The sequence below is a fragment of the Myxocyprinus asiaticus genome, chromosome 2 (genome assembly GCF_019703515.2).
Source record: "Myxocyprinus asiaticus isolate MX2 ecotype Aquarium Trade chromosome 2, UBuf_Myxa_2, whole genome shotgun sequence".
Classification (NCBI taxonomy): Eukaryota; Metazoa; Chordata; class Actinopteri; order Cypriniformes; family Catostomidae; genus Myxocyprinus; species Myxocyprinus asiaticus.
Genome location: NC_059345.1, coordinates 61,153,835 through 61,181,009, shown reverse-complemented (window position 1 = coordinate 61,181,009; position 27,175 = coordinate 61,153,835). Strand labels below are relative to the sequence as shown.

Here is a 27,175-nt window from a genome sequence, read left to right as displayed (position 1 = left end):
TCCGCGTGGGTGGCGCCCAGACACGAAAGACAGCGATTGTGACCGTCAGAAGGCGAGAGATAACGACCGCAACCAGGAATAACACACAAACGGAAAGGCATCTTTAAAAAGACGTTCTGTGTGTGCCGCTCTTTTAGTGAAATATACTCTTTTTTTTTTAGAATATACTCTTTTATTTCTGCCGAAGCACCCATGGGCGTTCTCTGCAGTGCACCAGTGCAGAGGGGGAGAAGCCGCTGAAATGCGCCGTCAGATCCAGCAGAGGTGAATGAACAGCCGTGAGAATTCAGCTCAGTGAGCATCGACCGTTCGGCTCCGAAGAGAAAATCTGAATGAGTGGTAGCATACCAGCTCCTTTTATACCCGTATGTTCGGGAGAATGGTATGCAAATACCACTCGCCAATTCTCATTGGCCTTTTTTCAAAGACGAGAGGTGTTTCAGGCTCCCAAGAGTGACCCCTAGTGGCACTACATCGACACAACATCGAGTGAGTGACAGATGTGGAACAAATGTTGTCATTGATGGAAGATGGAGCGAAACTGCATGATGATAATCAATGCAGCAAGGACAACTGTAGGAGCCATGTTAATGCTAATTGTGTCATGTCTCTTAAATTTTAATGTCGTGATTTCAGGGAGCAATGTGTGTCACCAATGAATTGGGGTTAAAACACCTGTGCGAGTACATGTTCTCATTTAGGGAGGGGGTGAGTTGGGAGCATGTATTCTTTGTTGACCATCTAATATCGTTAGTAATTGTTCAAAGTATAAATTGCCTGTCCTACTCATATTTATGTCTTGGAACTTATCAGTGTTTTGCTCTATGGATTTTGGAATCTTCAGCTAAATAAAACTCAAGTATTTTTGGACTGTTTATCACCCTGCTTGTTTCCTCAGCAGTTTTTTGGTTTGCTACAATTTTAGTCAACAAAGAAATATCTACGAGTCTACCCTGGATTACTGGAAGCACTCTGCATGCATCCGATGGATTATTTAAGAAACCCACCTTGAATGGAATACAGACTTTATGCTCATTAAACCTGAGAAAGTATTATTGCACGATTGGGATTTACATATAAGGACAACAGAACAGCCACTTTTGAAACGCTCGCTGCAGCCAAAGCAGTAGGACATGAGTTGTGACTTTTGCTAGTGTTTGATGAGTTTTCCACTCATGAGCATCTGCTGTTTGTTTAGGAACAATGCGGTCCTTTGATGGATATATGAATAAGTTGAAATATCTCATATGATGTTCATTGTGTTGCACATTGCTTGTTTGCTCTGAATTGATGAGTTTGGATGCACTGAGGTGCTCATCGTTTTGATTGTGCTTTGCAAAATCAATCAAAAATAATAATGAGTTTGAAACTGGTGTAGATGTTGCACCTGAAAAGGAAAAATGTAGGAGGGAAGTCAAACTTACAGCAAAAGCTTTGGCTAACAAAACTGAGCACCTTCAGAAAGAACGAATAATACATTTGAATGTGATAAAAAATTCGATACCAGCCATTAAAGAACTCAGCATACATAAATACAGCGATGCATTCATAAAAGATGTGAAACGATGGCTGGGTGAAACTGAGATATCAAACAATAATGACCAGGATCAAACAGTGTTTGTTTCAAAGAATGAAAATCTGTGTCTTGATGAAAAACAGTTCGAAACAGCTGAATGTAATCTGAGCAATCCAGAAATGCATCATTTTCCTCAAATTCCTCCACATGACATCCAAGATTACTTAAAGCCAAGTGACTAAATTTCCAGTGAACAAAGCTCTGTTACAAGACACTCAGCAACATAAACTACCTCTTCTGCACGTATTAAAGCCGAGGCTGAAATGGCAACTTTGTTGGTATGTCAAAAACTGTTGAAGGAGAAACATGCAATGAAAGAACAAGAGGATCAGAAAGAGGAATCAAGGAAGCAGAAAGAGGATTTTGAGTTGCAAATGGAAACTGCTGCATCTATGAGGTCCAGGTTACACTGATCAAGTTCTCAAAATGAAATAGCTTGTTTGTTGATTCAGCAACAATGTTTGTAATCTCTGCCTAAAAGAGAAATTCAAGTATTTGATGGTAACCCTTTGCAGTAACATCAGAGGTGGGTAGAGCAGCCAAAAACTTTACTCAAGTAAAAGTATAGTTACTTAAAAAAAGAATTACTCAAGTAGAAGTAAAAGTAATAATGTTAAAAATTACTCGAGTAAGAGTAAGAAAGTATACAATAAAAAGAATACTCAAGTAGTGAGTAACTAGTTACTTTCACATATAACGTAAGTGTTTACTCTCCTATATTCCAGTACATGATACACATTTTTTTTTTCTCCACTTTTTCTCCCCAATTTGGAATGCCCAATTCCCAACTTTAAGTCCTCGTGGTGGCGTAGTGACTCGCCTCAATCCGGGTGGCAGAGGACGAATCTCAGTTGCCTCCGCGTCTGAGACCGTCAACCCACGTATCTTATCACGTGGCTTGTTGAGTGTGTTACTGCGGAGACATAGCGCATGTGGAGGCTTCACGCCATCCACCGTGGCATCCACATACAACTCACCAAGCACCCCACTGAGAGCGAACCACATTATAGTGACCATGAGGAGGTTACCCCATGTGACTCTACCCTCCCTAGCAACCGGGCCAATTTGGTTGCTTAGGAGACCTGGCTGGAGTCACTCAGCATGCCCTGGATTCGAACTCGTGACTCCAGAGGTGGTAGTCACATGATACACATTTAACATGCATTACAGAATGATTAATAATAATAATATAACTATTAATATTATTGTTAATAATGGAAATTGTCTTGATTCACCACCATTGTTCCAAACCCATATGACTTCTTTCTTCCATGCATCAAATTAAAGGGATAGCAAAAAAATTTAAATGCTCTCATTTTCTCACTCTCATGCCATCCCAGATGTGTTTGACTTTCTTTCTTCTGCAAAACACAAATTAAGATTTTTAGATGAATATCTCAGCTCTGTTGGTCCATACAATGCAAGTGAATGGTGACCAGAACTTTGAAGCTCCAAAAAGCACATAGAGGCAGCATAAAGGTAATTCATATGACTCCAGTGATATTCAGAAGCAATATGATAGGTGTGGGTGAGAAACAGATATATATATATATATATATATATATATATATATATATATATATATATATATATAAAAATTTATAATATATAAAGTACCTTTTTTTTTACTATTAATTCTCTCACATGTTTAAATTTTGTTTAGTTTACAGTGTTATTATGTGCATTGCATAGACATAATATTATTACGGTTCACTTGCTTTATTACAGAGCCCCTTAGAGGATTTTATTTTCTGAAATAGTTATGCGTGCCTTCGCAATAAGTTTTGCATTCCCTCGCAATAGTTTGCATTCCCTCGCAATAAGTTTTGTGTTCCCTCGCAATACATTTACCATGGTTTTACTAAAATAACCATATTATTAACCATGGTATTTGTAGTAAAACTATTGTAATCTATAGTAAATGTATTAAAACCATGTTTTCGGTCAAAAAATAAAATAAATACATAAATTACAATAAAATAATATTATTATTAATAATAATAATAAAAAAAACGGTTAGCCTAAAACAATCATGGTGCAATATTACTATAGACAAAACATGTTTTCCGCAAAAAACTGTGGTTACTACAGTCTATTGGTAGCACTTTATTATAAGATTACATTTGTTAACATTAGTAAATGCATAAAGTATCATTAACTAACAATAAACAAAATATTTTTACAATATTTATTAATCATTGTTATTGTTAGTTCATGGTACATTAACTAATGTAAAAATATCCAACTTTTGGTTAAACAAATCATATGTTGAAATTAACATTAACCAAGATTAATAAATGCTGTAAAAGTATTATTCATTGTTAGTTCATGTTAACTAATGTTGTTTATGTTAACAATGGGACTTATTTTAAAGTGTTACCACAATATTACTATAGTAAAACCATAGTTAAACTATGGTATTTGCATAGTAAAACCATAATACCAACAAAATTATGATTTTTATTACCATAGTTTTCATTTTCCTGTATTATCACTATGGTTTCACTAAGAATATCATAGTTAGAATACTGTGGTTACTGTAGTAAAACCATGGTCTATTTATTGCGAGGGTATGCAAAACTTATTGCTGGGAACACAAAACCATTATGAGGGCATGTAAACCTATTCACAGTCACAGTCGGTCTCCCTCATTTTCTTCAAGGACTCTTATTTTGAAGTTTCTCCCCGGACTCCATTTCCCAGGATTCACTGCCCTAATCACTCCTATCAGTTCATCATCATCTGCACCTGCCTTCTATTCCCGCCTTTGTTTCTCAGTGTATAAATACCCTCTAGTTTTGTTAAATCTTTGTCAGTCCTTGAAGTGCTATGGTTTTGTATTGTTAGCCTTGTAGTTTGTTTCCACTCCAACGTTTATAATTAAAAGGAATCTACTCCTGCATCTCCTCTGTTCCTCTTCCTCTCCAAGAATCTAACGTTACAATTATAATATACAATATAAAAATAATAAAGTCTTCCATTGAACTTGTATGAGCCATATCATGAGTTTTACCTCTTAAATTGATGTGTAGTACAATACAAACATTAATAGTAGATAAAACACTGTAATAATCATTTAAAAAAATACTGGTAACTGGTGGTGATTGAGTTCCCTGTTCTCTATGTAAAAGCGCTTTGCGTGTAGTCTCAGAAAAGTGTAAAATTAATTACTTCAAAATAAGTAAATAGGAGCATTTTATCAAAGCAAATAATATTTCAGTTTTAAATGTTTAATTGTTGTGACTAGGAGGAGGGCGGGGCCGGGCCGTGACTGAGCAGTCTGGCCCCCAATTGGACTAATCAGCTGAGGAGAGGGATAAATGCGGCAGTTCGGGAGAGAGAGAGCCACATGCAGCTGCCATGTGTGTGTTTTGTGTCTTTTTAATTAAATATTATTTTGACTGTTCAGCCAGTTCCTGCCTCCTCCTTTCCCATTTTAACCCTGTTACAATTGTATAACATAATATCAACATGAAAATAGCATGTTATGACTCCAGCTCTGAATCTCTCACAGTCATGATCACACACAAGCGATGTTCAGGTATCAAATCATGAGATTCATCTGCCAGAAAAGCAGCACCAAAACACAACTGACGTAAAGTGTTCTTCTGCAAATTGCTTGCAATTTTACATTTCAACTACAGATGTCGCTAGAGAGCACAAAGTTACATAGTGCAGCTTTAATTTGATATTAAAGCAGCTTTTGCTGTTGTGATTTCAAGAAAGGGACTGGATAAATGTGAAAATAAATAGATACAGGCTATATTAAGAAGCATTTTGGTTCAAGAACTGGTTACCACAGTAAAAACCTGATACATTTATGTAAGAGTAATGATGTGTGGTTTGAAAAGCCTTGTATTTCATGTTGGTGCAAAAAAAAAAAAAAAAAAAAAAAAAAAACATATTTAGCATTTATACCTTGCCCAACATTAAAGGAATAGTTCACCCAAAAATGAAAATTCTCTCAGTATTCACTTACCCTGATGCCATCCCAGATGTGTTACAAACGTTATAATTATTGAATTGTTTCTTACATAAACCTATCGATTCCCTTCAGAAGACATTCTTTGATCGGCTGGAGTTGCATGGATTACTTTTATGCTGCCTAAATGTGACTTTTGGACCGTCAAAGTGCTGGCACCCGTGTGCTTCCATTATAAGGACCTGACAGAGCTCTATCTTCTAAAAATCTTCATTTGTGTTCTGCAGAAGAAAGACAGTCATACACATCTGGGATGGCATCAGGGTAAGTCAGGGGCAGACTTGCCATCGGGAGCACCAGGCATTTTCCCGGTGGGTTGCCGGGCAATTTAGGCCAGCCCACTGCTGCGCAAATACCGGTCCGTCCTACAGGCGATATAGACGGCCGCCCTGGGCTCCAACATGCCCACACTGACACCATTACAAAGCGAATATTCAGTCAGCTTTGTAGGGTAAAACCAATTCAATTGCTTTTGTTTTGAAATTACTTACACATCAGAGCGCATACCTGTAAGTGCACATTAACCAACTCCATAGGCCGCAGTCAGGCTTTATGACTGTATGCATGCCTGCCATTGTCTCCTATTTGTGTATATGAGGCCCAACAACTTAAATTTCTGTCTATTCCTCACACAAAGCTGTTGTATGGCTTTTGAAGACTTATACAGTACAGTACAAGTACACCTTTAAATGTTGAAATGCAAAAAATACTAAATGTTTTATTAGATGAGTACATTGCACTTTTATATGCAAGTAGAAATTTAAAAGGAGTAATGTTACTGGAGGAATATTTCATTAGATTATTATTTTTTTTTTGTTTTTTTTTTTGTCAAGTACAGGATTTGTGTGCTTGGTCCACCATTATTTTGAAGAAGGTCCTTGTTCATGTTAGTCCTCAGTTAACAGTTTTTGTGGCATATGTCAGTGTAGATTGTTTTGTGAACCTGTCTCAATGTACTGCAGGCTTTGCAAAAAAGGCCATTGTTTAAGGATCGGGCAGTTAAAAACACAATAGAGGCAAATTGCATAGAATGTTTAAAGGCATAACATCCAAAAACAGCCTGTATAGATGAAATTACTCTGATGTTACACCATAGTCAACAGTGCTTCCGGGTTCTTTTGAGCAGCAAATTTCAATGTTGGATATGGGCTGCGCTGCAGTTTTAATAATCTTCTAAGTATTATATCTTGTAATAATGTTTTTTAACATTACTAAAAGTTATTATAAAGGGACATCTATGGTTTACATGCAGTGAAGAAATTATGTAGGTTCTTTCTGATCTATTGGCAAAACAAACTTGGTTCAATAGGCCTGTATGATTATGTCGGACATGTAACAGGTTGATGACTACACATCCTCACACCCTTAACACACTTCTAAGGCCTGAGAAATGTGACATAAAAATGAAAACTACCATCAGACATGCAATATGTATCTTAACTGCTTAAAGTTTTAACCCACATACAGTAAATAATATCTGACTTCAATATCATCATATTCAAACTTAGCCATTTTCGATTGAACAATTGTTACTTACTGCATTCAAAATAAATGCAAAGACATAATTTTAGCAGTATGACATTATTTTTATTCGTATATCCTTTCACAAACAGTAGTCCATGTGCTGCAATGGTGGAGACGGGGTCCCATTCTTCCTATTAGATCTTACATGGGTATTGTTCATATAAGATCAGCGTTACATTAAATCTGACCACATACTGTATCTGTCACAGCGGTGCGTTTCCTTCATGAAAAGTTAAAATATACCAACATCAGCAGCAGTTCTCATGAGAGCAGACACGATAACAATGACGGTGATCTGTGAAATATCATAATTTGTGTAAAATTCAGAGTTTTTCCTGATCAAACGGTCCTAATGGAAATTTAAAGAAGCCCAAATCTCCAATAATATGTAAAAAAAAAAAAAAAAAAAAAAAAAAAACAAGTGCTTCGACCCCACAAACAGCACTTTTTGGGCACTTTCAGCTCAATTTCACCGCCAAAAGAACCCCAAGTGGCAGAGCATTTGTTTGTAGACAGTATCTTCATCTATAGTTGTAAGGGTCAGAGAGATAGTACTAAAAAAAAAAAATTAATTAACATGCAAGAAACCTTGAGGAACATTATAAGTGGATCATAAGAAAAAAAAAAATATATGACCCCTTTAATGCAGGGTGGTCAGAGTCATAATTTCATCCCTGCTATGCATATCTGCTGTGCCCCCATCCACCCCACCAGGGGTCTCCGCTCTTGCTTCGTCCCCTTTGCGACTCAGCTTGGTGAGCACTGAACTCTCTGCATTCGAGCCGCGACAGGACCTGGTGCTGCGGCTGCGGCTGGAGTTGGACTCCGAGTTGGTGCCCTCAAACAGTTTAGCCATAAAGCCCATACCAGCCTGACGAATGTGAGAGCTACCCGCAAAAACATAAAGAATGGGGTTCACACTGCTGCTCATAAACGCAAATGCTGTCACGTTGGGACGGGCGACTTTTGCCACTTTTAAAAGAAAAGAGGAACCCTGGATCACACCAATCACCTGTGAAAACAGACCAAAAGGGGAAAAGAGAGAGAGAAAAAAATTATCCTTCAGTATATACATTTTATATTCCGTACGTAAGATAACTGAGATATTGTAATGAAGTGCACTATATGGCAAAAAGTATATGGACACCTGAACACAACACCCAAATGTGTTTGGTAAACATTTAATTTAAAAACCATGGCCATTAATAGGGAGTTGGTCCTATCTTTACTACTACAACAGCTGCCACTATTCTGCGAAAACGGATTTGCACCATTCAGACACAAGAGCATCTGTAAGGTCAGGCACAGATGTTGGGCTATGGGGCCTGGCTTGCAGTCGGCATTACAATTCATCCCAAAGGTGTTCAGTGGGGTTCAGGTCTGGGTCTTGAGCAGTCTAGTCAAGATCTTCCTCACCAGACTCAGTAACCCATTTTACTTTTTGCATTCTCTGACAGTGCCACAGTGAAAGTCACTGAGCTATTTAACACGCTTCATTCTACTGAAATAATTTGTTTAAAGAGATTGTATGGCTGTATGCTTGATTTTATGCAACTGTTAGCAATGGGTGTACCTTAAATATCCAAACTCATTTAGTAGAAGGGGTTGCCCTTATACATTTGGCTTTATAGTGTAGTCAGGTGTTGGAATGGGCATAACAAGAAGTGTTGAAATCCTTAATTATTACTGTTGGTCATACTTACAGTTGGGGGCCCCTAACCCTAAGTATTAAACTTTGAGGTTGATCTGCATTTTTCTTAAATTTTCGTCCCTCAATTTGCAAAAATAAACAGGTAGCGTATTTATAGTAAAAGTACTATTCCCAGTTAATTTGCCACTGATTTGGTTCATAGACCATACATTGAAAATGACAAAGAATATTCCTTTAAAATCAGAACTTTATTATCTCACTGATATGGCATAATTCTTTAGGAAGTTAAAGTTGCTTATGGTCACAAACTGACATGTAATAATGGGGTGAGATATTTTCCTGTGAAATGAGGACATGCAATGAATAACATTGAGATATTAATGACATCACTCAATGAACAGCAGAATAATATGTGGATAAAGTGATGTCATTTCATGCACACCTGTAGGATATTGATGAGGTGATATGGCAGCCAGAAGACAGCAAAAGCTCCGATGATGAGGATGATGAGGAAGTTTCCTCTTCCTTTGCGCTGGAACATGGCACTGCGTAGCCGACAGATCACTGAGATATAGCAGACCAGGATAAAGATGAAGGGCAGCAGGAAACCCAGCAGAGTCTCGGAAAGGTACTGAAAGGTTTCATGTCCCGCGTTGTTCCAGTGGTACGGCACACACACATTTATGGACCCTCTTGGACTTATCTGCAGCAGAGTACTGGCAGTACAATGATAAAGGAGTGAAAGAGAAGACATTCACAAGGAGAAAAGAGAGACTGTTCTGTGATACAGCAGATGAGATGCTATAAAATGCCACCCAAGGCTATGCTTAAGAATATGGTCTCTCTGCTGCATGTTGTGCCCCTAAAGTCCCAAACATGCTTGTAGCTTGTCGCATACATGTTGCATTCTCAGTGTTGCCGCAAGGGGTGATAGAGGGCATTAGCGTAAACTGTCTTAATTTAAGGCCAGTTTTCTCTTTTAGGTCAACTACATACCCCCTTGAATACTGAGGTTTGTTACGCAATGAGTGCACAATAGGGCCATAAACATACTATACACCGGAACACAAATACAGACACAAGCAATCGGCCAATGCGTTGCAAACGTACAGCCTGGTATTACATACTTAAAGGGATAGTTTACCCAAAAATTTTAAATTCTCTCATCATTTACTCACCCTCATGACATCGCAGATGTTTATCACTTTCTTTCTTCTGCAGAACACAAATGAAGATTTTAAGAAGTATATGTCAGCTCTGTAGGTCCATACAATGCAAGTGAATGGTGAAAAGACCATTCAAGCTCCAAAAATCAGATAAAAGTAATCCATATTATTCTAGTGGTTAAAGATGTCTTCTGAATTAATATAATAGGTGTGGGTGAGATACAGATCAATATATAAGTCATTTTTTACTATAGATCTCCACTTTCACTTTCTTTCACATTCTGAAGGTGAAAGTGGAGATTTAAGGTAAAAAAAAGGATTGAAATATTGACCTGTTTCTCACCCAAAGTAATTGCATCGCTTCAGAAGACATATATTAAACCACTGGAGTCATATGGATTACTTTTATGATGCTTTAATGTGATTTTTGGAGTAACATGCATTGTGAGGACCTACACAGCTGAAATATTCTGCAGATAATAGTCATACAAATCTGGGATGACATGAAGGTGAGTAAATGATGAGAACATTTTAATTTTTAGGTAAACTATCCCTTTAACTGGTGCTAACAATCCTCAGTACTCAAGGGGGCAACAGAGTTACCCTCAAGTGTCTGTGCCATTTACCAGATGATAATTCAGATACCTAGCTATAAACATATCAACTTTATCTAAGTTGCTCAGCAAGATTATCTTCAAACTATTGCTCCATCTTGACAGTAGTTGACCTGAAATAGAAATCTCAGCAAAGACGACATGCTCAGTTCATGCTAATGTTCGTTGTAGTGCACCTTGTGGCAATGCTGGGAATGCAACTTGTACTTGGACACACATTTCAGAATGTAACAATACACACAATCAATTATGCGTACTTAAAAGCATCTGCATCCACATACTTACAACGAGTATGTTTCGAGTTTAAGTATGCACATACTGTACAACAGGACCGCACACTTGCGATGCATTGACCACACAATCATGTCTGTGTTTCTGTACTTGTGTAGATTATGTTTCTGGTTTTACAGTGTCCTGTAGCTGAAACTATATTCACATTAATATATATATATATAAAAAAAAACGTCATATGAATAAAAAATTGAGAGTAAGAATATGTTTTCATTTTTGGGTTAAACATCCCTTTAATTCAAAGTGTGGTTTGTGTTTTGATGTGATGAAAAAAAACATCACAGATAGAATGGTAGTGGGCAAAGCCATCAAAAAAACCATCACTGAGATGCCCCAAAAATGAAAATTCTCTCATCATTACACACCCTCTTCTTGTTCCAAACCTGAATGACTTTCTTTCTTCCATGGAACAAAAAAGATGTTAGGCAGAATGTTTGCCTCAGTCACCATTCACTTTCACCGCATCTTTTTTTTAATTTATTTTTTATCCTTGCAATGAAAGTGAACATAGACTGAAGCAGTCATGCTGCCTAATATATCATTTTGTGTACCACAGAAGAAAGAAAGTTATAGTAGGAAAGTTGGAAAAACTTGAAGGTGTGTAAATGATGACAGAGTTTTCAGTTTTGTGTCAACTATCCCTTTAATTCAAAGTGTGGTTTGTGCTTTAATGTGATTTAAAAACAATAACAAACAAACACACCGATAGAATGGCATGGGCAAAGCCATCAGAAAAGCCATCACCCAGATGCCCAACATGATCGACAACAGTCTTCTCTTGGTCCTCATCCTCTGAGACAGAAAGGGCCTTGAGACAGCCAGCCAGCGGTCCATGCTCATCAGACAGATCAGGTAAATGGATGCAAACATGTTCACACAGCACAGGTAATGAATAGTTTTGCAAAGTGCAGCTCCAAACTCCCATCCTTTTCCACCTGCCAGGTACCTGAGAAACAGCGGGGCACTCAACAGCACCAGAGCATCAGCCACCGCCAGATTCAGAATCAACAAACAAGTGACGGAGCGGTGACGGACTCGACACAAAACCGACCATACCACAAACAGGTTGCCAGGGAAACCAAACATAAAGGCGAGGACCAGGATAGCCATACCAATCTGATGAGACAGAGAGAGAGACTGTGTGGAAGATGAAGTCGATGCAGTGGAAGATGGGGGTGGGCCAGATAGGGCTGGGGTCTCCATGGAAACAAGGTTAGCCATATGTTTGGTGGACAAAATTATGAGGAATGGAATGAAAATCTGTAAAGTTGTTGGTGTTGTTTTGAGTATTTGCTGAGGGAAGAAAGTGGAGATAGAAAGAAAAACAAAATACAGTTAGCTTGTTTGCTCATCATACAAAAAAGAAAACACTACCAGTTTTTACCTTTGTCCTAAAAAGAAATAAAAATGAAAACTTAATATTAATAGAGCCTTTTTCAGCCACATTGGCAGTATTGGTGACATTGCACAACACACTGGTATTTTACAAAGAGCAGTTGTACTTTTTGCTTCTGGAAAGTCCATACAAATTTACAAGTTTTCTTTACAGCATTTGAACTCTCTTACCACGGTACCAAAAAAATTATAAGCAATCCTCTATGGGACAATTCATTCCTCCAGGTGGCGTTTGGAGGCTCAGAAAGCTAAATCCTGCATTGAGCCACATTCAAATCTCAGCAAGTATTTGTCTTATTGGAGGCTTTTGTCCACTATTAAATAATTGAACTCTAATCACTGCAACAATTAGAGCTTGACCTATAGATGAATATCCGACCCCGCAATCAATGTAAAATTCTTAAATAAAATGCCTTTTCATGTAATCACAAATGACTGTGATTTGTGTTGTCCTGCCAAGCAATGCTGAGAAAAATTATAGGTAGACATCACAACGTCCTGGTTACTTTCGTAACCTTTGTTCCCTGATGGAGGGAATGAGACATTATGTCGATGTAGTGACACTAGGGGTCACTCTTGGGAGCCCCAAACACCTCTGCTTTTTTAAATTAGGCCAATGGGAATTGGCGAGTGGAATTTGCATGCCACTCCCCCGGACATACGGGTATAAAAGGAGCTGGTATACAACCACTCAGGTTTTGTGCTGAGGAGCCAAGACAAGGTCCCAGCCATTTCAGCGGGTAGTTCAGTGATGTGGCAAGAGGGACACAAAATCTCGTTCCCTCCATCAGGGAACGGAGGTTACAAAAGTAACCAGGACATTCCCTATCTGTCACTCACTCAACATTGTGTTGATGTAGTGACAGTAGGGGTCCCTATACAAAACGTCACAACTAGCTGAACTGTGTTATGTGGACTGGCGGTGCAAGATGGGCAGACCGCTGTGGATCACAGCTTGTGAACATGACTGGGAGTCAAATGTGCACGTCTTCACCTCATGGGAGGGGAAAGACGCTATGCACAAATGGTACACCCTGCCAGCTGTCCCGGAACTTACCTGCTCGTACCTGACAACACATGGGATGAAACTGGCACAACCCGGAGATTATAGAACCTCGCAAATGTGTTGGGTGTTGCCCAGCCCACTGCTCTGCAGATGTCTGCCAAAGAGGCGCCACTGATCAGGGCCCAGGCCGCTACACTCCTAGTAGAGTGGGCTTGTAGCCCCATGGGGGGCAGCACGTCCTGAGCGTGATATGCCATCATGATGGCGTCAACAACCCAGTGGGCGATCCTCTGTTTGGAGACAGCGCTTCCTTTCTGCTGTCCACCAAAGCAGACAAAGAGCTGCTCGGAGCTTCTAATTTCTGTGTGCGATCCAAATAGATGCGTAAAGCACGCACCTGACAGCGCCTCTCAGGAACCTGATGATCAAGTTGTGCTTCCCCAAATACTTACCATTCACTGCATCGTAATGTGCCGAAATGGTGGCTACATACACCTTCAAGGTGGAGGGGGACAGCCGCCCCTCCAGCCTCTCCTGCAGGAAGGAAAGCACCGATCCGACTGTGCATCTCTGGGGGTCTTCGCATCGGGAAGAACACCACTTAGCGAACAGACGCCACTTCAAGGCATACAAACGCCTCATAGAAGGAGCCCTAGCCTAAGTGATCGTGTCTATCACTGCGGGTGGTATGCCACTTAGGTCTTCTGTGTCCCGTCCAACGGCCAGACGTGGAGATTCTAGAGGTCTGGTCGTGGGTGCCAGATGGTGCCCCGTCCCTGAGAAAGAAGGTCCTTCCTCAGGGGAATTCGCCAAGGGAGGGACTGTCGCGAGGAGCGTGAGGTCCGAGAACCACGTATGGGTGGGCCAGTAGGGTGCTACTAGGACAACCTGCTCCTCATCATCCCTGACCTTGAACAGGGTCTGTGCAAGTAGGCTCACTGGGGAAATGTGTATTTGCATAATCCCGGGGGCCAGCTGTGTGCCAGCACGTCTATACTGAGGGGTGCCTCAGTCAGGGCTTACCAAAGCAGTGGGAAGATTCCCGGGAAGCAAACAGGTCTACCTGTGCTTGACCGAATCGACTCCAAATCAGCTGGACCACCTGGGGGTGGAGTCTCCACTCTCCCCTGAGCGTAACCTGTCATGACAGCATGTCCGCAGCGGTGTTGAGGTTGCCTGGGATGTGAGTGGCACATTGTGACATGCAACGGGAGCTGTTCCCTGATGGAGGGAACGAGACGTTGTGTCCCTCCTGCCGCGGCGCTGAACCGGCCGCTGACATGGCCGTGACTCTCTATCGGCTCCTCAGCATAAATCTGAATGAGTGATGCACGCCATCTCCTTTTATACCCGTATGTCCAGGGGCAGAGAGTGACATGCAAATTCCACTCTCCAGTTTTCATTGGCTTTTCTATTTTAAGCAAAGGTGATTGGGGCTCTCAAGATCGAACCCCTAGTGTCACTACATCGACACAACGTCTCGTTCCCTCCATCAGGGAACAGAGGTTACATCAGTAACCAAGATGTTTTTGTTTCCCTGACTTTGAATCGCAACCTGCAGTGGAATTGCACTGCAATAGTGGCGTTTCACTCTTACATAAAACTCCACGATTACACCAATGAACAAGTGCATGAACATGAGGGACAGTCGGTATTTTACATTATTGTGTATAAATGGGTATAGTTTAAAGTGTAAGGGCTTTTCCCACTGTGCTCCCAAAAATTTTGAATTTTTTCCACTGTGTTGACTTGTTGTAGGGCTTCATCCTGTGATGTTTGTTATTCGGTCTGTTTACACACATGTGCACACTTCAAACACTCATCAGATCGCAGCTTATGCATTTACCCTCGGTGTTATGCACATGGTCATAACAGAACATAACATAACATGGTTTTGAAACAGAACAAAAACAACGCATGTGCGTTTCATTCAGAAGTGATCATCCCTATGCCCTATTCCCTTCAAAACCTTTACCATCCACTTTGAGAGCTTTGGAGGGCTGAAAGGTGTGTGACTCAAAAATAATGTTTATTCGGAACTCACCTTTTAAGGAATCTTTATTGGAAAATCTGTTCTGAAGCAATCTTACAGCGTGGCTATTATTATTGTTCTCCCTTCTCCCCATTTGCAGTAGTTTCAAATGTCTTTTTTATAACAACTATAAAAAAATCATCCCATCATAAACATCCCATCATAAAATACAATAAAAGAGAGTAACAGATGCATACTATGGCTAAGGTTAGCATGTTAGCATTATCACGAATTAATGCATTATGTAAACATTACAAATTACACATTATCTACTGCATATTTCTTAATTTCATTTGTCATCGAGTGGTTATAACAGCTACTGATCTCATGTGGATTCCATTTATAGATTAAGACAGAAAGCATGATATTTATTTAAGTATGCAGCTTGAAGCAAATGACAGGTACAGATACAAACAAGTATACAGACAACAAACCTATTAATACCAGTGATCACTAGAAAAATATACACAAACCATATATTTTCTTAATAGTCTAAGTATTCGTGACATCTCTCCTCAGTCTAAATGTTTTTATTATTACACTTTACACAGAGTTTATTAGGATAATTTCAACTAAAGCAAAGCAGAGCTCGTATAGTTAGTACAAATGCTACAATCAAGTACAATAGCCTTCAGACATCACCATAAGCACAACAGAGCATGTACATCTGATCTGCACCAAAATCAACATATAAAGAATGTAAGAAATCACGTGGCTGTAAAGTTTTCCATGTTGTTGTGGCTGTTGTGGGGGTCTCGCTGTAGCTGACTTCTTCGACGCTCTACTACGACACAAAAGGTCAACCGGAAAATGTCTACGTCACTTCCTCAGCAGACGTCCTTTCTTCACCTATTTGATTGCGCATAATGTCATCAATACTAAATGAAGTCTGCAGCTCGACAATGCAAAAACCCGTGGTAATTTGATTATAACTGCTCATACTAATTGGCCTTCTCTCTCTCTACCCTTTCTCTCTCTTTCTATCTTTCATTCTCTTCAGGTAGTATGCAAACTGGTAATTATCTAATTTTTTGTATGTAAATCTAATTTGTAACAATTCCTTCAACATTTGTAACCATCTGATATAACCTTGTAAAACATTACGTATATTAAACATTTTCTTTTTAATCCATGTGTAGTGTTATTTTACTGTGTACACTATTTTATGAGCTGAAACATTTAAGTGCTACATATTGCATTTCAGTAAGATCATGATAAGTTTCTAAACATTCTCCCACATATTTAGCTATTCTAACTGCACTTATTTCCATCCTTGGTATAAGTAGTAGCTATAATGTGGAAACCTTTACATAAAATTGTGACCAAGTCCACTGTCATGCGCAGACAAAGGAAGATGCAAGCTGTTTGTTTGCCTTGATTTGGTTGGGGCTTGTTTATTTTTATTTATTTCTTTTTTCCTTCCCCCCATTCCTTTTTCCTTCATCCCTGTGCCTTGAGTTTGATCTCTGTTTTGTTACAACTAATAAAACCACTTTTATTTTGCAAGCCTTTGCGTTGTCTCCCCTGCCCTCTTGGTGTGTGTTAGTAACTACTGGCATCACATGTGAGTATTTTATCCTGATAATGTAGTTGTCGGGTGGGTCTTGGACTTGCCACTTTTTTTTAGTGGTTATTCAGAGTGGGGGAAAGCTTCAGTTTACTAGTGGCTGATCTGTCAAACTGGGTCAGTGTGCAGTGCTCATGAGTTTGTCATTTAAAGTCGTCCCGAGCCCATAACACCAATGAAGACTAGGGGGTTGTAATAAAATTTTGAGTGGCATGCTATTGGGTCAACTTTATTTTACTTACCAGACCTTTAGTTTAGTTACCAGACCTTGTGAAGTCAATCTAGTTAAGTTTGGTGTGGAAATGTATATGCAAATTCGTAGAATTGGCCATTGTAGTCTATTTTCTGTTCGTAGTGATCAAAGTAAATGTTCATAGAAAATTCTAGTGGGTATTATGCATATTGAAAGATAATTTAGATGTTCCCTGAGTAATTTTGTGGTAGATGTCATCCTGATTTATAGGCAAATAAACTTTAAAATCAGCATTTAGTGCGGAGTGATTTGCCTCATTTCTGTGCAACTTTTGGGCTAGTGATTGTGGTAAAAATAAAATGTTTGGTTAAAACTTTAAGCCCACGAAATGGCGTCTGTAGTGAATGCATTTTGAGAGGCTGCTTCTCACGGGGGCCTGGGTAGCTCAGCAAGTAAAGATGCTGACTGGGGGTAGCTCAGCGAGTAAAGACGCTGACTACCACCCCTGGAGTCACGAGTTCGAATCCAGGGCATGCTGAGTGACTCAAGCCAGGTCTCCTAAGCAACCAAATTGGCCTGGTTGCTAGGGAGGGTAGAGTCACATGGGGTAACCTCCTTGTGGCCACTATAATGTGGTTCGCTCTCAGTGGGGCGCGTGGTGAGTTGTGCGTGGATGCCACAGAGAATAGAGTGAAGCCTCCACACATGCTAAGTCTCTGCGGTAAAGCACTCAACAAGCCATGTGACAAGATGTGCAGATTGTCAACTGAGATTCGTCCTCCGCCACCTGGATTGAGGCAAGTCACTATGCCACCACAAGGACTTAGAGCACATTGGGAATTGGGCATTCCAAATTGGGGAGATAGGCTGCTTCTGAGGAACTGCTCTTAACATGCACTTAGGAACAGTTATTTACAATTGGTAGTAAAGATAAAAAGCTGAAAGAAACTGTGTGCAAAGCCTTAAAAGAGAGCCTCATTGAAAAAGGCATTCCAGTAATTGGATGACACTAGCATTGCAGATGAGTCACGTGATTTGTCTGTAAGTGATAACACTATTAGATTAAAGCAGCTGACAATAGAGGAGATACATATAGAGTTTGAAAAGGCCCAATTGGAGTTATGGAAACTTGAAATGAAACATCACTTCGCTCTAAAGAAATTAGAGCTGACTGCAGCCAGTGAATTTGATGTTAGCCAAAATCTGAGAGTGGTTCCCCCTATTTGTGAAAAGGATGTTGAGAAGTATTTTTGTCATTTTGAAAGTGGCTTCTTCCTTGAAGTGGCCGGAAGACATCTGGTCATTGCTGTTGCAATGTATGATAACCAGTAAAGTGCAAGAAGACTACGCATCGTTGTCCATGGAAGAGACCACAGATTACAAGTTGGTAAAAGCTGCAATTTTAAGAGCTTGTAAATTGGTACCAGAGGCATGTAGACAACAGTTTAGACATTACACTAAACTGCTAAATCAGACCTTTGTTGAGTTTGCACGTGAAAAAAAATATTATTTGATCGAGGGTGCGCATCTCAAAAAGCAGAAAGCAAAGAACCGGTGCAGCTGAGCTGTGTGAGCTATCTTCCATCGTCTTGCCAGAAAAAGCTGACATGGTGACTTGTGTCACCAAAGCAGATACATCTCCCATTCAGGTAGAAAAGACAGATATAGTGAATGATGGTGTTAACTTATCTTTGTTGACTGATAAGTTAATTGCTGCTCAAAGGGTTGATTCTATTCTCACTCTGTTGTTTGATTTAGTTTGACATTGTGTGTGTGTCCCAAGGATATTTTCTCCAAGACTATGTTTTAATGAGAAAGTGGACGCCTCACAATTCTTCTGAAAACTTGAGCGTTATATATCAAATTGTAGTTTCAGTAATCTATAGAGACATGATCCTGAGGTTAGCACATGATGGTTTGTCTGGTCACTTAGGTATAAGAAAAACATGATTGAATTCTGCATAACTTTTTCTGGCCAAGTTTGAAGAAAGATGTTGTGCGTTATTGTAAAACTTCCCATGTTTGCGAAGTTGTGGGTAAACCCAACCAAACCATTCCACCTGCCCCACTTTATCCAATTGTAATGACTGTACCGTTCGAACACATAGTCATTGATTGTGTTGGTCCGCTGCTGTGCTCTAATTCCTGGCATAAATATCTACTAATGATAATGTGTGCAGCTACGCATTTCCCAGAGGCTGTCCCTCTGTGTTCAATCACAGCGAGAGCAATTACGAAAGCTATCATTTTGTTTTTTTACACTTTTTGGGCAGCCAAAAATAATTCAAGGTGACCAAGTTATGAACTTTCTATCTGATACATTCTCCCAAGTGCTTAAGCATCTTAACATTAAGCATAACATCTCCAGTGCTTATCATCCTGAAAGCCAGGGAACACTGGAGAGGTATAACCAAACACTCAAGTCTATACTGCGTACTTCCTGCCTTGAACTTGAATGAGATTGGGAAGGAGGAATTCCCTGGTTACTTTTTGCTTCTCGGGAAGTTGTACAAGGGTCGCTTGGATTTAGTTTGGCGAATTTGTTTTTGGTCACACTCCGCATGGTCCATGTACTGTGTTAAAAAAGCAATGGCTGTGTGACCCAAAACGTGGTACCATCCCAGATTATGTCACAAAATTTCGTATATGCCTTTACAGAGTTCATGAATTGGCCAAACAGAATCTTGAGAAAGCTTGAGATAAAATGAAAGCCAAATATTGAAAGTGCTAATATTGTTACTTGTGCCAGGTGGTTAGCTGCAGTCCTGTTATAGTGGACCTTATGTTATCTCCAGTCCTGATCGTCATCATAGCACGCAATTTTGCCATGTAAATATGCTGAAAGCCTATCATGAAAGAAAGCCAAATGTGGAAGCGTCAGAAAATGTCACACCTTCAGCCGCCTGTCTGGTGAAAAATGTGTCTTCAGTCTTCCTGTCCTCATTGGAGACCCAAATAGGCCCTTCTCAGTGTACTGTTGAGGGTAGACTAAAGAATTCAGAAATGCTTTCTTCACTTTCCAACCATCTACCTTATTTAGTTTCCACTGAGAAAGCAGAAGTGTTAAAATTAGTAAAACAGTTTCCGCCTTTGTTCAACGACATTCCTGGACGAACGTCAGTTATTGAGCACGACATAGATGTAGGGTCCACCCCACCTACTATACAGCACACATATGACGTTAATCCGGTAAAGTGAGCTATCCTTCAGAATGAAGTGTAGTACATGTGTAGAAGACTTGACGTAGGGAGGTTTTTGACTCAATCAACAAGCTTAGAGGGCTTTTCAGCACAATACTCTTTAGCTTCAGTACAGTCTCTTTCAGACCAGTAGATCTCTCCCTCTCTCTTGTCGCTGGCATGTTCCCTTTTATACCACTTTCCCCAAGCTTACTGCAATTGGAAACAGGTGTTAGTCATTTTCTGGCTCAGGTGTATGCACCCTTATCCCTTTCTCTCTCCCCGGACAAACGCTCGACTATGCCCCCACCGCCACATATCCCCACCACCCGACTCAGGCCGGGGAGACATCCGGCCTGCCTACCACTCCCCCCATTTTTGGAAAGGAAGTCGGCAACAGCCATCTGCACTCCCGGTCTGTGGACCACCTTGAACTTGAACTGCTGAAGAACCAGATACCAACGGGTGATCCACGCATTGGTATTTTTCATGCGGTGGAGCCATTGGAGTAGGGCGTAATCTGAGCAGATAGTGAAGGCCTGCCCAACAGGTAGTACCAGAGAGTGAGGACTGCCCACTTGATGGCAAGACACCCCTTTTCAACGGTGCTGTACTTAGTCTCCCTCAGCAAGAGCTTGCGACTAATGTACAGCACCGGGCACTCCTCCCCCTCCACCACCTGCGAGAGCACCACCCCAGCCCTCTGTCTGAAACGTCCGTCTGTAACACAAAAGGGAGTGAGAAATCGGGTGAGTGTAAAAGCGGCCCCCCACAAAGTGCAGCTTTAACTTACGTAAATGCCTGTTGACACTGCTCCATCCACTGGACCAGGTCTGGAGCTCCCTTTTTAGTGAGATCAGTCAGCAGGCTGGGACGTCCGAATAATTAGGCACACACCTCCTATAATAGCCAGCCAGCACCAGGAACTGTCTCACCCCCTTTTTGGTCTTGGGTCTCAGGCAGGTCGCAATTGCCGCAGTTTTGTCAATTTGGGCAGATACCATACTTCCACCATCCAATTGCACACTTCTTGGGGTGTGCTGTGAGTCCCACCCGTCGCAGCGATCTCAAAACCACCCTCAGATGCTGCATGTGCTGCTAACAATCATTACTGTAAATAATGATGTCATCTAGATAGGCAGCGGCGTAAGCCGAATGCGGTCTGATGATGCGGTCCATGAGGTGCTGAAACATAGCTAGGGCCCCAAACAAACGGAATGGAAGCATCACTAATTGGTGTAATCCAAACGGTGTAGAGAAGGTAATTTTTTCACGGGATATTGGTGTCAAGGGGATCTGCCAATAACCCTTTGTCAAATCCAGTGTCGAATAAAATCGAGCGGTGCCCAACCAATCGAGCAACTCATCAATACGAGGCATTGGGTACACATCAAATTTAGACACTGCGTTGACTTTCCTATAATCCACACAGAACCGTACAAACCCGTCGCTCTTAGGAACCAGAACAACCAGGCTGGACCAAGTATCTTCCACCCCCATCTTCATGAGTGTGGGTGGGGGCATGGGGGCTGCTGTGTCCGGGGTCACGGCCGGAGCTTTTAATTTGTTTGCCAGAACTCTAGACTTTTGTAAGGGAATTTACATTTTTACAGTCTTACTTTTAATGTTATTGTTTTCACTATAATGCTGTTGTAGACACTGACATTTTCATCTTTTTATTTTATATACTTATTTACATTGCATTCCAAAAAAGATGTGACTCATGACTGTAATTTATCTAGTTGTACACATGTTGTCACCACTGAACACTTTACCCATCATTGCACTCAAACTAGGTGGATATCCAAATTTTTTACATATACCCATGTCTTTTTATAATGCTTTTTAATGTGCTTTTTAATGGTAATCTTGTTTGTATTATATTCATGCATTTATTAATAAAAGTGGTTAGACTCTGTGAAATGCTGACTACACACATTCTCTTTTAATATCGTAAAAACAGCATGACACCATTTTGTTGTTTTGTTTCATACCTGACTAATGATTGGAAGCTGAAGTTTAAATTAAATATTAGGGATTAATTGTACATAAATAGACTAATAATTCTGCTCTACGGGCACTGCCAGTTTTACGGACTGCAGCAGAAGTTTTACACTTCTGTTTGTGAATGCGGAAATGTGATTAAGACTTATTTAGTGAAGGATTCGTCATACTGATTCAAACTGATAACTTCCAGGTACAGTAGGTGAGTAGTTTGGAGTGATTAATTAAATGAACTGTCTAATAAGATTCATTTGTTCATGAATTGGACTCAACTAGTCTTTGTTTTTTAATTCAGACAGTGAACACAACACTCGTTTTTGCCGTTATTTCGCAGTACACACTTTTTATCTCAGCACATTCATTCAAATTGGTACTTTAATTCACCAAAGTGACATTCAACTGATCACAAAGTATAGTCAGGACATTAATGATGTAAAAAACAGCACCATCACTATTTGAAAAAAGTAATTTTTGATCAAATCTAGACAGACCCCATTTCCAGCAGCCAACACTCCAACACCTTATCCTTGAGTAATCATGCTAAATTGCTAATTTGGTACTAGAACATCACTTGCCATTATATCAGACACAGTTGAAAGCTATTTGGTTCGTTAAATGAAGCTTAACATTGTCTTTGATTTTGAGTTGCCACAGTATGCAATAGACTGGCATGTTTTAAGGTCAATATTAGGTCAAAAATGGCAAAAGAAGAAACAGCTTTCTCTAGAAACTCATCAGTCAATCTTTGTTTTGAGGAATTAAGGCTATACAATGCTTGAAATTGCCAAAAAAAAAAACAAAAAAAAAAAAAAAGATTTCATACAAATGTGTTCACTACAGTCTTAAAAGACAAAGTACATCTGGCTCTAACAAGGGTAGAAAGAGATGTGGAAGGCCAAGATACAACTAAACAAGAGGATAAGTACATCAGAGTCTCTAGTTTAAGAAATAGATGCCTCACATGCCCTCAGCCGACAGCTTCATTGAATTCTACCCGCTCAACACCAGTTTCATGTACAACAGTAAAGAGAAGACTTGCAAAGAAAAAGCCACTTTTGAAACAGAAAAACAAAAAGAAAACGTTAGAGTGGGCAAAGAATCACAAACACTGGACAACAGATAATTGGAAAAGAGTTTTATGGATCTTAACCCCATTGAGCTTTTGTGGGATCAGCTAGACTGTAAAGTGCATGAGAAGTGCCCGACAAGACAGCCACATCTATGGCAAGTGCTACAGGAAGCGTGGGGTGAAATGTCACCTGAGTATCTGGACAAACTGACAGCTAGAATGCCAAGGATCTGCAAAGCTGTCATTGCTGCATGTGGAGGATTTTTTGATGAGAACTCTTAGTTTAAGAAGTTCTGAACATTTTTTTCAAATTTTAATAGTCATTTTACACGTTATTAATGTCCTGACTATACATTGTGATCAGCTGAATGCCACTTTGGTGTAAGTACCAATTAAGTACCAATTTCTTTCCATAAGAGCAAAATCTGTACATTATTCCAAACTTTTGGCTGCCAGTGTGTGTGTGTATATATATATCTATACACACACACACACACACACACACACACACACACACACACACACACACACACACACACACACAGTAGTGGCCAAAAATATTGGCACACTTGGTAAATATGCGCAAAGAAGGCTGTGAAAAAAAAAAAAATAAATCTGCATTGTTTAGCCTTTTGATCTTTCATTCAAAAAATTCACAAAAATCAAACCTTTAATTGAAGTAAAACAATTGAAACAGGGGAAACATCACATTATTAAATAAATATTTCTCTCCTAAACACATTGGCCATAATTATTGGCCCTCTTTTATTCAATACTTTTTGCAACCTCCCTTTGCCAAGATAACAGTTCTGAGTCTTCTCTTATAATGCTTAATGAGGTTGGAGAACACCTGGCAAGGGATCTGAGACCATTTGTTCATACAGAATCTCTACAGATCCTTCAAATTCAGAGGTCTATGTTGGTGGACTCTCATCTTCAGTTCACCTCAAAAATTTTCTATGGGGTTCAGGTCAGGGGACAGGGATGGCCATGGCAGAACCTTGATTTTGTGGTCAGTGAACCATTTTTGTGTTTATTTTGATGTTTGTTTTGGATCATTGTCCTGCTGGAAGATCCAACCAGAGCCCATTGTAAGCTTTCTGGCAGAGGCAGTCAGGTTTAGATTTTTTATCTGTTGGTATTTGATAGAGTCCATAATGCCATGTATCCGAACAAGATGTCCAGGACCTCTGGCAGAAAAACAGCCCCACAACATTCAAGATGCAGCACCACATTTAACCATGAGCATTGGGTACTTCCTCTCTGTGTACGCCAAACCCATCTCTGGTGTTTGCTGCCAAAAAGCAATTTTTTTGTTTCATCTGACCATAGAACCCGGTCGCATTTGCAGTTCCAGTAGTGTCTGGCAAACTGAAGACTTTGTTGTTGGATGAGAGCAGAGGCTTTTTTTCTTCAAACCCTCCCAAACAACTTGTGGTGATATAGGTGATGTCTGTTTTATTATTATTATTATTTTATTTTATTTTTTAAGACTATCTGACCCCAAGACCCAGCTAATTTCTGCAAATCACCAGCTGTGATCCTTGGAGATTCTTTGGCCACTTGAACCATCCTCCTCACTGTGCGTGGAGACAATATAGACACACGTCCTTTTCCAGGCAAATTCCAACATCTTAATTATTGCCCTGATGGTGGAAATGGGTATTTTCAATACTTTGGCTATTTTCTTATAGCCACTTCCCATTTTGTGAAGCTCAATAACCTTTTGCTGCACATCAGAAATATATTCTTCAGTCTAACCCACTGTGATTGATGATTCAGGGAATTTGGCCTGTGTGTTACCTCATATTTAAACCCCTGTGAAACAGGAAGACATGGCTGAACAATTTCATGTTCCTAGTCACCCAGGTGGACTAAAAAATGTAAAATATTTAATAATGAGATATTTCCCCTCTTTCAATTGTTTTACTTCAATTAAAGGTTAGATTTTTGTGAATTTTTTGAATGAAAGATCAAAAGGATACACAATGAAGATTTTTTTTCTTTGCTCATATTTACCAAGGGTGCCAATATTTTTGGCCACTACTGTGTATGTATATATATAAAAAATTAAGAGACCACTGCAAAATTATCAGTTTCTCTGGATTTAGGTATGTGTTTGAATAAAATGAATATGTTTGTTTTATTCTATAAAGTACTGACATAATTTTTCCCAAATTCCAAATAAAAATATTGTCATTTACAGCATTTATTTGCAGAAAATGACTACTAGTCAAAATAACAAAAAAGATGCAGTTTTATCAGACCTCGAATAATACAAAGAAAACAAGTTCATATTCATTTTTAAACAACACAATACAAATGTTTTAACTTAGGAACAGTTCAGAAATCAATATTTGGTGGAATAACCTTGATTTTCAACACAGCTTTCATGCGTCTTGTCATGCTCTCTACCAGTCTTTCACATTGCTGTTGGGTGACTTTATGCCACTCCTGGCACAAAAATTCAAGCAGCTCGGCTTTGTTTGATGGCTTGTGGCCATCCATCTTCCTCTTGATCACATTCCAGAGGTTTTCAATAGGGTTCAGGTCTGACAATTAGGCTGGCCATGACAGGGTCTTGATCCTGTGGTCCTCCATCCACACCTTGATTGACCTGGCTGTATGGCATGGAGCATTGTCCTTCTGGAAAAAACAATCCTCAGAGTTGGGGAACATTGTCAGAGCAGAAGGAAGCAAGTTTTCTTCCAGGATAACCTTGTACGTGGCTTGATTCATGCTTCCTTCACAAAGATGAATTTCCCCTATTCCAGTCTTGCTGAAGCACCCCCAGATCATGATCTGGTAAACAGCGATGCAAGAAACACTGGGTAGTTCATTCTGGGTAGGAATTTCCTGCTGACAATATGTGCTAACCATTTTCTCTTACATTTATTCTTGTACTACATTCTAAAAAGTATTTCCTGCTGAGATGTTCTACCCGTGTAGTAATGTTAAATGTTGCAATGTTAGCTTATCCTGAGAAAGAAGCACATTTCATCCTGAGGGTGTAGGTTTGATTTTCTGAAAGCAATTCCACAAAACCATTGTGCCCTTACACACAATACCTCTTATAAGTGACGTTTAATTTTTTTTTCTCAATGTTAAATACTTTTCCCTATCTCATCTTAATATGTAGAGACACAGATAACCAAGCCATCCATTGGTTTGTTCCACCGAAAAGGGGAAACACTGTGGCTCTTTGGTTTTTGCAATTCCATTTAGTGATGGTGCAGAAATTACTCACTTCACCTTTAAATTTGTAATTTTGTTTAGGACAAAAGCCTCTCAGTGCTGTGTACTGTCCACCAACCTTAAGATAAATGTTTTTAAACTCTTTTTTTTTCTCTTTTGGATTCTTTAAGAACAATTTAAGATTTCAACTTTAGGACAAATAGGCTAATGTTAAGACCTGTATTTGATAGAATTTAACGCTCTAGATGTGAAGTCTTCGAATTAAAAAAAAATTAAAAATATCCTACTACACATTCTATACCACAAAAGAAACAGACATATATACATAATGTGCATGCACATTAAAAACCCTTACCTCCCTGAGAAAGAGGATGTTTTTGCATGGAGTCTTGTAAGTGGAAAGAAAGCATAAGCCAAAATCATGAATGTAGCAAAGAAAAATGTCTTTGGATCAGCTCTGGTGAGACTTTTTTTCTTTACGTCATCTCTTCCTTTTTCAGTTGAGAAACAAAACCAATTGCCTCAGACAGGAAAGAGCAAAGAACATTTACAAATACATTGTAATGCATACAGTAAATGCTGTTAATTTTGTATTTCAGTATCTTTATGTTGAATGTTTTCTTCACAGCCACCCTTTTTTTCTGTCTCTATTTTATTATTTATTTGTACCTCTGCCTTTATATTTCTCTCTTAGTCCTTTTCATTTGATTTAAATGGGGAAGTTGTATCCT

General features: G+C 39.6%; 1 protein-coding gene across 1 annotated transcript; it reads right to left on the bottom strand.

Moving 5' to 3' along the window:
• Positions 1-7,123: 7,123 nt before the first annotated feature.
• On the bottom strand, positions 7,124-26,954 carry ltb4r (leukotriene B4 receptor). The gene is made up of 4 exons (XM_051719181.1): positions 26,800-26,954; positions 11,508-12,097; positions 9,176-9,449; positions 7,124-8,094 (listed from the first exon to the last, which is right to left on the bottom strand). The coding sequence occupies exons 2-4, from the start codon at positions 12,023-12,025 to the stop codon at positions 7,723-7,725; spliced, it is 1,164 nt and encodes a 387-aa protein (XP_051575141.1). The 5' UTR covers positions 12,026-12,097; positions 26,800-26,954; the 3' UTR covers positions 7,124-7,722.
• Between the last annotated feature and the right edge of the window lie 221 nt (positions 26,955-27,175).